The 12,138-nt window shown below is 44.7% G+C and overlaps 1 protein-coding gene across 13 annotated transcripts in view; it reads left to right on the top strand.

Moving 5' to 3' along the window:
• Nucleotides 1–12,138, top strand: part of KAT5 (lysine acetyltransferase 5) — a 623,375-nt gene that overhangs the window by 60,701 nt on the left and 550,536 nt on the right. For all 13 annotated transcript variants that reach the window (XM_069207870.1, XM_069207861.1, XM_069207869.1 and 10 more), the window contains exon 4: nt 2,517–2,653. In XM_069207870.1, coding sequence (XP_069063971.1) covers nt 2,517–2,653 — 137 coding nt within the window. The remainder of the gene's footprint in view (nt 1–2,516; nt 2,654–12,138) is intronic.

Genomic DNA, 12,138 nt, shown 5'->3' with positions numbered 1-12,138 from the left:
AATAATTTCCTTTTGGAGAGGGAGATAACATCCTTCTCCCTTTGGAAATAGGTGTGACTGGCGTGGGAGGGGTAGCCTCCCCAAGCCACTGGTTTGCTTTATAGGGCACATTTAGTGCCCTTCGTGCATAAACCAGTCCACACCAGTTTAGGGAGCCCCTAGGCCCTGATCTGGTGTGAAACTGGACAATGGAAAGTGGAATGACCACTACCCTGTCCATCATCACCCCAGGGGTGGTGCCCAGAGCTCCACCAAGGGGTCCCTGGGTTCTGCCATCTTGTTTCCATGGTTGGCAGGGAACTGTGGAAGCATCTGAGTGACCAGGCCAGGCAGGTGATGTCAGAACCCCTACTGATAGGTGCTTACCTGGTTAGGTGACCAGTCTCCCTTTCAGGGCTATTTAGGATCTCTCTCTGGTGGGTCCTCCTGCAAGATTCCATCAGGACTCCTTAGCAACCTCTGCTTCGACTTCTGGCCTCTGGCACTGCGACTGGAACCTCCAGGACCCGACAAGCTGCCTCCAAGCAGGAAGGACTCTTCTGCAACATTGTTTCCAGGGCTCCTGGCAGCTTTGCAACACTTTTCTCGCTGTGCATCCTCCGAAGACTGCAAATCTTCAGCCTGCTCAAGAAGAAGAAGGAATCTCCCTTGGAGTGAAGGAGTCACTCTCCTGCAACAGAAGGCACCTACGACAAGTGATGACTGGCAGCGTGGATCCCCTCTTCTGCTGAGCTGCGTGGATCCTGCATCACAGGTGGTGGTCTAAAGTAGTCCTCTTGGTCCTCTCTGCCAGCTGTCCAACTTTGGTGGAGGTAAGACTTTGCCTTCCCACGCAGGACAGTACCTCCGTGCACTGTATCTCTTGCACCTGCCTAGACTTGTTTGCATCTCCTCCAAGGGATCTTTAGTTGGTGTATAACTCGAGCCCCCAGCACTCCATCCTGCAAAACACAGTCCCCTGCTTGGTTCTCCTGCGGCGTGGGATCCTCTTTTGTAGTGCTGTGTGGTCTCCTTCTGCGACTCCTGTGTCCCTAATCCTGTGTGACTCCTACGGGTGCTGCCTCAGCTCCTGTGGACCCTCTGCGACGCTGAGGGTCCCCTGTGACTTCTCCTCCTGGGTTGAGTCCTTCTGGGCCTTGCTGGTCCTTGGCAGCACCTCTTTTCCACTAACCTCAAGTTTTCCTGTGCCATGGCTAGTTGGTGGAATTCCTGCACCGACACCTGCCTGCAGTCTTCCTTCCAGCTTGGGGCATCATCTGCATCCATCAGGAACTCCTCTCCGGCTCCAGGGTTGCGGTGCTGACCTGTTCTTCATCACCGTCGACCAACTCCTGCATCCAGAGCTGGGTGGGTAGTAGCTACTACTACTCCTGGACTCCACTGTGACTCTTGGACTTGGTCCCCTCTCCACAGGTCTTCTTTCTTCAGGAATCCATTACTTCTTTTTCTTCTTTTCCTCCTTTTGGGTGGTTTTGGGAAAATCCAGTGTTTTACTCCTGCATTCCTGGTCACTGGGGATTTTGGGGGGGAGGGTCAGGGGGTGCAGGGGTACTGTTACTTACCTCTGTGGTTTTCTAGTATTCCCAGCTCCTCTCTACACATTGTACTTACCTAGGTGGGGGTACCTTGTTTGCATTATATTTATTTATTTTATGGTTTGTGCTCCCCCTAGGGTCACTCTTGGTTATTGCTGTTTGCACTGTTTTCTAACCTTTTCTATACCTGTTTGAGTACTAGTGTATATATTTAGTGTTTTACTTACCTCCTAAGGGCGAGTTACCTGACTAGTATTTTGTGGTGATTTGTTTAAAAAAATAAAGTATCTTTATTTTCGTACAACTGAGTGTTTTCTTTCATGTGTGACTACAGTGGTATTGCATGAGCTTTGCATGTCTCCTAGATAAGCCTTGGCTGCTCATCACCGCTACCTCTGGAGAGCCTGGCTTCTAGATGCTGCCTACACTTCACTAAGAGGGGATACCTGGTATAAGTTGTAAGTTCTATAAGTACACACCACACAACAAGCCAGCTTACTACAGTTAGGTTTACGGAAGCTTTAAAAATTGACTTTACCTGTAATAACCTTTAAATAGTGGAAGGACATCTTGCAGTGCACTCCACAAATATTTGTATCTGTAAACTCAGTCACTTTGCAGTGAACAGTATCCTGCAGCTTTATCTTTCTGTACCATCAAGAAGGCCTCAGGCGGCTCCAAGCTCTTTTTTTCATAAATAACCCCCAAAAACCAATACCTACCCACTCTTGAGATGTTCATTCAGTATCTGTAAATACTGACTGATCTGTACAAGGGTCAGAAGCCTTGTATATAACTCTCAAGTACACCCCCAGAAAGGGCAAATGTTTGTTTTTCTCTTTCCCATAAAAGAAAGAACATCCCTAACACATTTGTTTTGTTGAATAGACCTAAAGTGGAAATCTATGCATTTTAATAAAGTTGTGTGATGTCGTCATAACCCCAAACCTGTGTTCTCCTCATATGTTTTCTTTTCTCTAGTTAACAAGCGTTTGGATGAATGGGTTACGCATGACCGTTTAGATCTTAAAAAAATCCAGTTTCCAAAGAAGGAAGTTAAGACTCCAACCAAAAATGGCCTTTCTGGTTCCCGGCCTAATTCTCCTGAGCGTGAAGTGGTAAGATAAGATCCTTTATTTATCTCCCTTTTCACTTGTAGGCATGGGTCTCATTCCTGCCACATTCTGGGTTTGCAAACAGTTGATGAATTGGCCACTACAAGGTTTGTTTAATGGACAGTTCCTTACACCCTCTTGCTGGTATCGGCAACAGCCATACCTTTTTTTCTAACACATTTTATTGTTTTTGTTCCAGCCCTATCAATGATCAAGACAGTGGTGTACATAAAGTCCAGTATTTTGATATCACTATATGACAATATCCACAGGAATGGATCCTTGTTACTGTCGACACGTGTAGTGCTCTCGCCCTCGGTCCCCATTCCTCCCCGCCCCCTTTATCCTTGAGCCTGCCCACCATTAATTCTAATTTCATCGTCCAGGGTTCGGGCCCTCCATATTGGCACCAGTCTACCCACATTTTTATCATGTTTCTGTGGGCAGCCCCTTGCCGCATAAATCGGAATCTTCAGAGTCATGCAGCAGTCCAGGTCTCTCCTCCAACCCTCTAAAGGACAGGAGTCAACACACTTTCAACCTTTGACTATGTCTCCCTTTGTGACTACTAGCCCCATCGGTAGCAGTGCAGCTTGGTATCTGTTGCAGTCTAGATCAAATTCACATGTAGTAGAACTTACCTGGGGTCCCTCGGGATTCTCCAGCCCAACACCCACCCGATAGATGTGAGCACTCCCTTCCAGAAGGGCACCAATTGCTGAAGGACCCAACACTGTGTAACTAGTAATCTCTCTGTGTGCCTCATCTCAGGCTGTTTAGGCTGCTTGCTCTGTCCCTGACTCCTTAACTACTTTCTTTGTCTGTGCCAACTGTTCTGTCTGCCCATCTCTGTTTAACTGCTCCTTTTTGTATCCTTTGTTCCTTTCAGCTGCCCCTTTCTGGATCTTTTGCTCCTCCTACTGCTCCATTTTACACCTTGGGCTGTTGGGTCAGTTTTTACGCCTCCGGACTGCTATGACTATCACGTGTTCTCACCTTGTTGTGCCCCCCGGACTTTACCACTCACCTGCCCACTGCTCCTGCGCTCTTCCTATTCTCCAAGGCCCTACTTAATAGAGGCTGCAGCGCAGATGCACCACAGGCAAGCCTGCCTTCCCCTGGATCACGCCCATCACTAGAAACCCTGGTCCATACACCTGCTGCAGCAACACTGTTGACAAGCTCCACCTGCTCAACCTGGGACACTGCCCCAAACACTGCCGCTGAGCCACACCTCAGTCCATATTGTACCCCTTTGCCTGCTCGCATTGCCACTTCACATGCTTCCACACACCCACTCCCCAGACACACTGCACCCCTCATCAAGTCAGAACTCAAGACCTGCACTCACACAGCACCACACACCTAACCTGCACAACACCACTCATTTGCATGCATGCTTCTAAACACATGCTCACTCGGCAAGCACTCCACCGAGATTTTGGACCACATGAACTCCAACAAACCGGATCTCCTCTTCCTCACCAAAACCTGGCTTAGCCCCACATCGGTGCCAGAGTTCGCCACAGCCATACCTACTGGATACAGAATCCTGCACCAGGACCGATCCCCATAAACCAGGAGGAGGAGGATTCATTCACAGAGATACCATCAAGTGTACATCTTACACTGACTCAGAAGCCATTTTTATGGAACACATGTATTTTAAACTTCAGACAGATAGCAAAACCACTATCAATGGCACCCTCGCGTACTGGCACCCAGGAGGTCACACCACATCTGTAACCACCTCACTGACTTCACTTCTATCCTTGCCATGGGCAGTCAAAAACGTAATACACCTAGACGATCTCAACTTCCATGTTGACCCCACAGACTCCAACTCCACGGATTTTCTCAAACGTCAGCAGGCCATTGGCCTCATCCAGCTCGTACAAGGCCCTACCCTCATTGCAGGACACACCCTGGACCCCTTCTTCTCTTCCAGCAACAAGGTTAAAGTCAGCCGCCTCACTCCACTCGCATGGATGGACCACTCCATTGTCTACTTCCACATAAAAGGGCCACCAGCAATCCCAACAGAGTCTAGTAACCCCCAAAAGCCACTGCTGGAAGAAAGTTACAGAAATGGAGTAGCTCAGTGCCCTAAAACTACACTACCCAGACCCCACTAACAACCTCATCAGTGACATAAACTACTTCAGCAACTCGATAACCAGATGTGCCAATACCCTGCCACCTTTGAAAAACACCAAACCGAAAAGATCAAACAAAGTGGTCCAAGAGAGCTTGCAGACAACTCAAAAGGGAGTAGAGAACCACCCAAAGAACCACTAAAAGAAATGCGTACAAGGCCACAATTGGACTCCATTGCCATTAAGTGAAAAACACCAAGAAAAAAGGCCTGGCCCTGAGAATCAAGTCTAGATTCAACAACTGCAAGAAACTTTTCACCATCGTCCAGTGATTTACCAACTAAACAGCTGCAACCAACACCATCACCCTACACAAGAACTCTGCAAAACCTCTCTGACTTTTTTCCACAAAACAAAATCAGCATGATCTACAGCTTCTTTGAACTCCAGTCACCCCCATTGACATTCTTAGCCCTCCACAAAAAACCTTTAGCCTACCCTGTAGCACTCAGCAACTATCGATGCATCTTGCTGATCTCCTTCCCAGCCATCGTCATCAAGAAGACCATCAACAGACAACTCCCTGGCCACCTAGAATGCCACAAACTCATGAACGACTCGCAGTTAGGATTCCGAAACACCACAGCACTGAAACAGCCCTCTTTGCTGCCATAGATGACGTAGGCACCATCCTCGAGGACCCCCACCCTCTCTGACATCCGTGCCATTTTCTATACCATCTCCCACCACACACTCATTGCTATAATACACACAGCAGTAATACAAGGACCAGCACTCAAATGGATAGCTTCCTTCCTCTCCGGAAGAACACAGCGAGTCAGGCTCATTCCATTAAAATCAGAACCCAATGACCTCATCTGCGGAGTCCCACTGGGATCATCACTCAGCCCCACGCTTTTCAGGTTGTACACATCTCCTTTAGCTAACATTATTAGATTCCACAGAATCACCATCATCTCCTACTCTGACGACACCCAGCTAATTATTTTTTATCTCTCAGACGACACTGTCACCACCAAAACAAACTTCAGACAATACATGACTAGCATGGCCATTTGGTTGAAAGAGAACTGCCTGAAGCTCAAAACAGACAAAACTAAAGTGCTGATCTTCGGGAATAAGCGCATACCTTGGCACTCCACTTGGTTGTCCGCCAAACTCTGCCCCACCGTCACCCCAGCCGAACACGTTGGGAACCCGGACCTCATCCTGGACACCAACTTCACATTTAAGTTACATATCAATGCTGTCTCCCTGCATGCTTCCATATCCTCCGCATGTTACGTAAAATCTTCTGCTGGTTTCCACTAAATACCAGGCGTACCATCACATAGGCCCTAATCACAAGCAGATTGGACTACGGCAACACACTCTAACCTGGCATCACAATCCATCTTCTTCACAGACTTCAAACCATCCAAAACACTGCTCACAGACTCGTCCTCGACCTCCCACGCCAGTCCCACACCACTCCTCAGAGCTCCACTGGTTCCCCAGCCAAAAGTGCTGCCAATTCAAACTTATCACACATGCATCGAAGTCACTATACAACACGAGGCCAACATAAGTCAGTCAGCGGCTTCACTTCCACTAACCCATCAGACAACTTCGCTTAATGTAAGGTTTATATAAGGATACTGACAGTCTGTCCGGACCAGGGGTTTTGTTGTTGTTTAGGTGTTGGATTGAGGTGTAGACGTCATTTATGGGAATAGGGTTTTCTACGAGAGGCGGGTCAAGGTTGCCACTTCTCAGAAATGTTAAGCTCTGTAATTAGCATTCTGAAACTCTTCTTCTAAATTTTTAGGTCTGTATGCCGTAGTATAGTATGAAGGGAAAGTATCAATAATTGAGTGTGAATCTGAATGTAAGATATTATCGTGGACAGAAACTGATTTCTGGTTTGTAATTTACGCAGTTTAAATGTAAGTAGCCTGTTTCCCTTTGTCATAATAACTTTGATTCCTGCAGAGCATTTTTTATCTGCATCTTTCATCAGAAGATGTCGTAATTCACCCTAGCTTTTCAAAGATCATGATAACCCAGGAGGGAGTGCTAACTTTTGGGTTTAATTTAGAGAGCTCAAATCTGACTTTCTATTTCAGTTTTCTTCTGTTTAGCAATGCTTGTGAACCCGGCTTTACGAGAAAAACAGCCTTGGATGTATCCCTCTCCACTTTGCCATTGTTGTTATCTCTACAAAAGTTGTTCAGGACCTCTTGGATGGATGTGCTTAGCTAGTGACCTCTAAAAAGTATTTTGTTAATTGTTTACACGGTGGTCTGCGAATTATTGTGAGATGAAGGTGCAGGAAGACAGTTCGGTAAGCACTTTTGTACTCCTCTGGGAGTCAAGTGCTTAGTGGCACAATTACCTGTCAATTAAGAAGTAATCTATTCTAGTGAAAGCAGTGGGGAAATATGTCTAGTCCCTTTCTCTGGTTTCGTAAAATATCTACAAGTGCTAGATCTTCCAAACCATGTAGCAGGGAAGGGGGTGCTTGTGCATTTGCATCTCTGTATGTTGATCTCTATTATGAGGCATTAAAATCTACTCTAGTGATAGTGATTTGCTTGCGAAATGGGCAATTCTGGGGAAATGTTCTTCATAAAATTGGTGCTTATTTTCATTTGGTCTATAGATGGAGAACAAGGTCGCTTGTGTAGCTCTAATTAAACAGTTGAGGCCGAGCATTCTGACTTCTTTGCCCATAATTCTATGTTGCGGTGTAAAAAGAAGGCCTCCTCTTACTATGTTGGCTGTTCCCTTGGGTTTAGTGGCAGAGGTGGCACAATATCAGAGGGTACCAAAAGCAGCACAGCCTAGGGGTATACTTTCCTAATAAGAGGATTTTCTGCAGTAGTATAATATCTTGCATAAAGGTGAATCCATTTAAGCAGTGCTTACTGTTTTTTGTCAAATTTTGGCCTTGTATTTTTAAGATAGCTAACATTAGTAGGATCATTTTTTATTCTGTTCAGTGACACCGTTATCGAGCTGGCAACTTGTAAAGGAGTAGTGTGTATGGTACCAACATATCCAAGTACTGGAATTATGAGCATTAAGCTCTGGAATTAAAGGATCACCAAGGTGAATCAGGCAGGTATCATGAGGGATTATCTCTGTGGATTTTTGAAAGCGTGAAAGAACAGAAAACTATTTAACAACTAAACTATGTAACAAAATCAGTGAATTATAATACCTAATGGAAAGTAATGTTCTACGCCTTAGTGGTCGGATACCCCAGGTGGAGTTTGAAGCTTAAGAGTAGCTGCTATGTAGCCAGCTATATGGATGATGGATGGGGCAGCTTCAGTTTTCTTCCCAGGACACTCGGGGACCCCCTTTGTATCTGTACTTATCCATGTTAAAGTAGCATTTAACAGATTTCCCTCACTCAGAGCAGGCCATCTGCTCCCCCCTTTTCTCTCTGCATATTCACATAGTGAGTCAAATGGTAATATAGTTTGCTTCAGCATCTACCAGAACCATCATCGACATGTCAGCACATTATGGGTGATTTAGTAAAGTTCAAAGCTGGCCTCATCTGAGGTACCGGCTGTGTTTCTGTCTGAATATTGCTAGATATCTCTAGCTAGGTTTTTCGATCTATTGGTGTATTGAGTTCTCCATGTTCCTTGGGTTTCTCTGTGCGACAAAGTTGTGGGTGCATCATGATGGTTTTAAGTTTTTTAAGTTGGAAGTGGAGAATCTCTCTAGCATCTCCTGACATTTTGACAGTGTGGTATTTAATGCCCTTTGTAAAAAAGCAAACTAAACGGGTATCCCATCGAATAAAATCTTTTCTTGTTGTAAGTGAAGTGTTATGGCTCTAAATTCTGACGGTCTCAATAGAGTTTTTTTTTTTTTTTTTTTTTTTTTTTTTAAACCCCTGTGGTTCTGAGGTGCCACTGCCCCTCTGGTTTTGCCTGATTGCATTATGTAGCACTTCCCATGCAGAATTGTATCCCCTTGTGGCTCTAGGGCTTGGAGCACCTTCATTGGTTTGTGTTCCCTGCATTTGATGGGCTCTGGTTGATAAGGTCCAATAGTAGAGTCCAGTGAGGGTCAGCAAATGCACCTGTATAAAGGATTAGATCGAAGTCAGTAGGAGACCGAGAGCACATTGGGCAGTTGGGCTGTTTGATGTGAGAAGAGTGCAAGCCGCACCAGACTAATTCTGGCTCTTCTGTACCCTTCAGCTGTAAACCGCAGCCTCCCAGGGCGTCACCTTTATTCGCCTCAGTCCCCCTCTGCTGCAACTCTCTGTGGAAAGCCCCAGTGGAGTGAAAAAGATGGGGCTAAAAAGCAGCCGCCCGTTTGGCAAGTATCAGCTGATGAGGAGGCGCACAAACAACAATCAGGAAGTGGGGCACAAGAGACTTACTTTCGCCTCTGTACTCTTCACTTTCTGCTTCCCACTACCGACGCGGTCACTGCCTCTCCAGCTAGTGCCTCCTGGGACATTGCAGTGTCCTCTGCCTAGGGCTCTCGATTACCGACCCCTGCCTCTGGGCTGTGTCTGTAGGGGAGGACACTATTCCTTTGGAGTTTTATAAAACATTTAGGGTAACACTTCTCCCTTTATTCAAGAATCTGGTGTCCGACATTGACGATTGGGGGGAAGCTCCCGCCTCCTTCTTCTAGAAGTCTACCAATCTTATAGTTAAATATTTTTTTAAGCAAGTATAACCTCCTGAGGTTTAGAGGGTCATTCTGGGCTTTTTTTCTGATTAACTCCAATGCAAACATTTTTGCCAAAATTCTTGTTGCCCGATTGGCTCTTTTGGTTCAGGACATAGTTTCACCACAGCAACATGGGTTTGTTGTGGGCAGAGATGCCACTAGCCATACATACTTAGCGGTTGCTGTTCTTGATGTTGCAAATTCAATGGACACCAGGGTGGGTATGATATTTCTGAATGCAGAGAAGGCTTTTGACTGGGTCTCATGGGCTTTCCTGTGGTCAGCTGTTGGCATCAGTGCCCAATTTTTATCCTGTGTCAGGTTCCTGTATAAAAAATCTTTGGCTAGGCTAGTCTTGGATGGGCATAGCTCTTCAGTATTTATTCTCTGTAAGGGTATGCTTCAGGACTGTCCATTATCACCCGTTTTATTCACCCTCTATATTGAACACTACATAGTGTTTCTTATTGCTAATCAACAGATTCATCAGGTTGTACTTAATAGGGTCGAAATAAAAATTAGCACATATGTCAATGATCTTGCAATTTTTTCGGCTGACCCTATAATAGCTATTAATCAAGCATCAATTGAGTCTGAGAGGTTTGAAGCTATTTATGGCTATAAGTGTAATTTATCAAAAATTCAAGTCATGCTCAGCTTTCAAGCAGAAAGCCCAATTACCGGAACTGTTCCAGTTGCTACCTATTAAGGGGGTCAAGATCTGTGCTAAAGTGGAACGCATCTTGCAACTGAACTATGAGCCCCTTCTACAGTTCGCTATCACCAAGGTGAAGTCATGGATCCATCTTCCAATCAGTATAATAGGAGGGTGTTAAAATTGATATTCTGCATAAAGTTCTCTATCTCTTTCGTGCAATTTCGATTTGAGTCCCAAATTAATTTTTGAAGCAACTTAAAAGGGCATCAGTAACTTTATCTCGGGATATGAGAGAGACAGACGGACTATACAATATATGACTCTTCTGTACAATCAAGGTAGACTTCAGCTTGTGGATTTTAAGCTGTATTTTTGGACGGGTGAATGTGTGTCAAAAACTCTGCCCCGTCCATACACTTGTTTATGTCACCCTGGGGTAATCCCAACTTTCTACCCATTTTCCGTGATACAGTGCCCAATTTGTGGTATAAACTGGGGTTAAAAACTATTGGCCAGATTATTGATTCTAACAGGTTTTGCATTTTCTGCCTTAGTCACTTTTACAGATTTTTTTTTTCTTCACAACCCCTTATATACTGCCACTGGGAAGGACTCCGATTCTGACATATTTTTACACTAAAGCAGGCAAGCTATCAGTTAGCATACTATATAAGATCATGTGCGCTTATAGAGATGATGACCACCTATGTTTGCTGCAAAATAGAGCTCCAAGCTTGAACAGACTATTCTATCAGATGAGATTACCGATGCTCTTGACATTATTAATCAGTCGTTTTTTTCCAGTTAGTGTCAAGCTACAGCAATTTGAAACGGTTTGTATGGTATACTACATGCCGGAAATAATCTGTGAATGGGCTATGAACAAATCTTAATAAGACCTGCTGTCCAAAGTGTATTACTTATGCTGCAGATATTGTCCATATGTTTGTTGGCTGTTCCCTGTTGAAATCTTTTTGAGCTGGATTGCCCAGCTTCTTTCCTTTCATCTAGACTACAGGATACACTTATCAGCTTAGGATATGATGTTAGCACATAAATGTGACTTTAACCCCAGAATCTCCGCAGAAGCCTCTCTCGTGAATGCCACTGTTCGACTCTGCATTTCTAGATTTTGGGCTAATCCCACACCTCCATTGGTGTCTCAGTGGTGGGTAGCCTTTTGCCAAATTTTCACGCTCAAATTAGCTATTCTTAGAACCAAAGGCATTAAGGGTCATGTATGTCTTAAACATAAATGTTTTTTTTATGATTGCTGAATTTTTTATTTTGCTTAACCTTTCTATGCAACATGTCTATGATTTCAGTGTGATTCTTTGTGAGCGTATGTAGCACAAACAAAATATAAATAAAAAATAAAATTTAATTGTGAAGCAGTGAATGAAGCCTGAATGCCTCTAAACCATAATTAGCAATTGGGTGACTTAGATGATCTATAAAGTCACCTTCTCTGCAGGTCAAAAAGGCTTCCTTTGACAGATGCTGCTGCAGTCACTTGTGGGTATTGTAAATGTATTCTGCTGCTGATGTCATATAACTGTTATTCCACAGGTGTAATTTTGTGCTATATTGCTGTGGCTTTACCTTTAAAGGTAAATATGGTAGTTTGGAATTGACAATCGTAGCTCCTTTTAAGGGATTAAACAAGTGTTTCCCAAACCTTTTTCCACCTGTGGCTCCCATGACCTATTGGCTGTTGACCACGGCTCCCCATTATGTTACCTTTTTTGGCGGGTGGAGTAATGCAAGCCCAGCCTCGGGAGTACATACTTTTTTCTCCCTGCAAATAATTTGGATGAGGCCGATGAAGGCATTATAATCATGGATATAATCCTACCCTGTCCACTCCGGAGCCTCATGTAGAGATGATAACTGATTGAAGAGATACAGGACTCTCTGAGAAGTAAACTGTTACTGTGTTGTGATGTAGTGCTCCTAAAAGAGGTGTACCTTTAGCTCATTCCTGAGGTTTTGTAAGGCCCTGATCGATACAGGAATGTTTCAGATTC

Source organism: Pleurodeles waltl, chromosome 9 (assembly GCF_031143425.1).
Source record: "Pleurodeles waltl isolate 20211129_DDA chromosome 9, aPleWal1.hap1.20221129, whole genome shotgun sequence".
Lineage (NCBI taxonomy): Eukaryota > Metazoa > Chordata > Amphibia > Caudata > Salamandridae > Pleurodeles > Pleurodeles waltl.
This window is presented reverse-complemented; position numbering and strand designations above follow the sequence as displayed.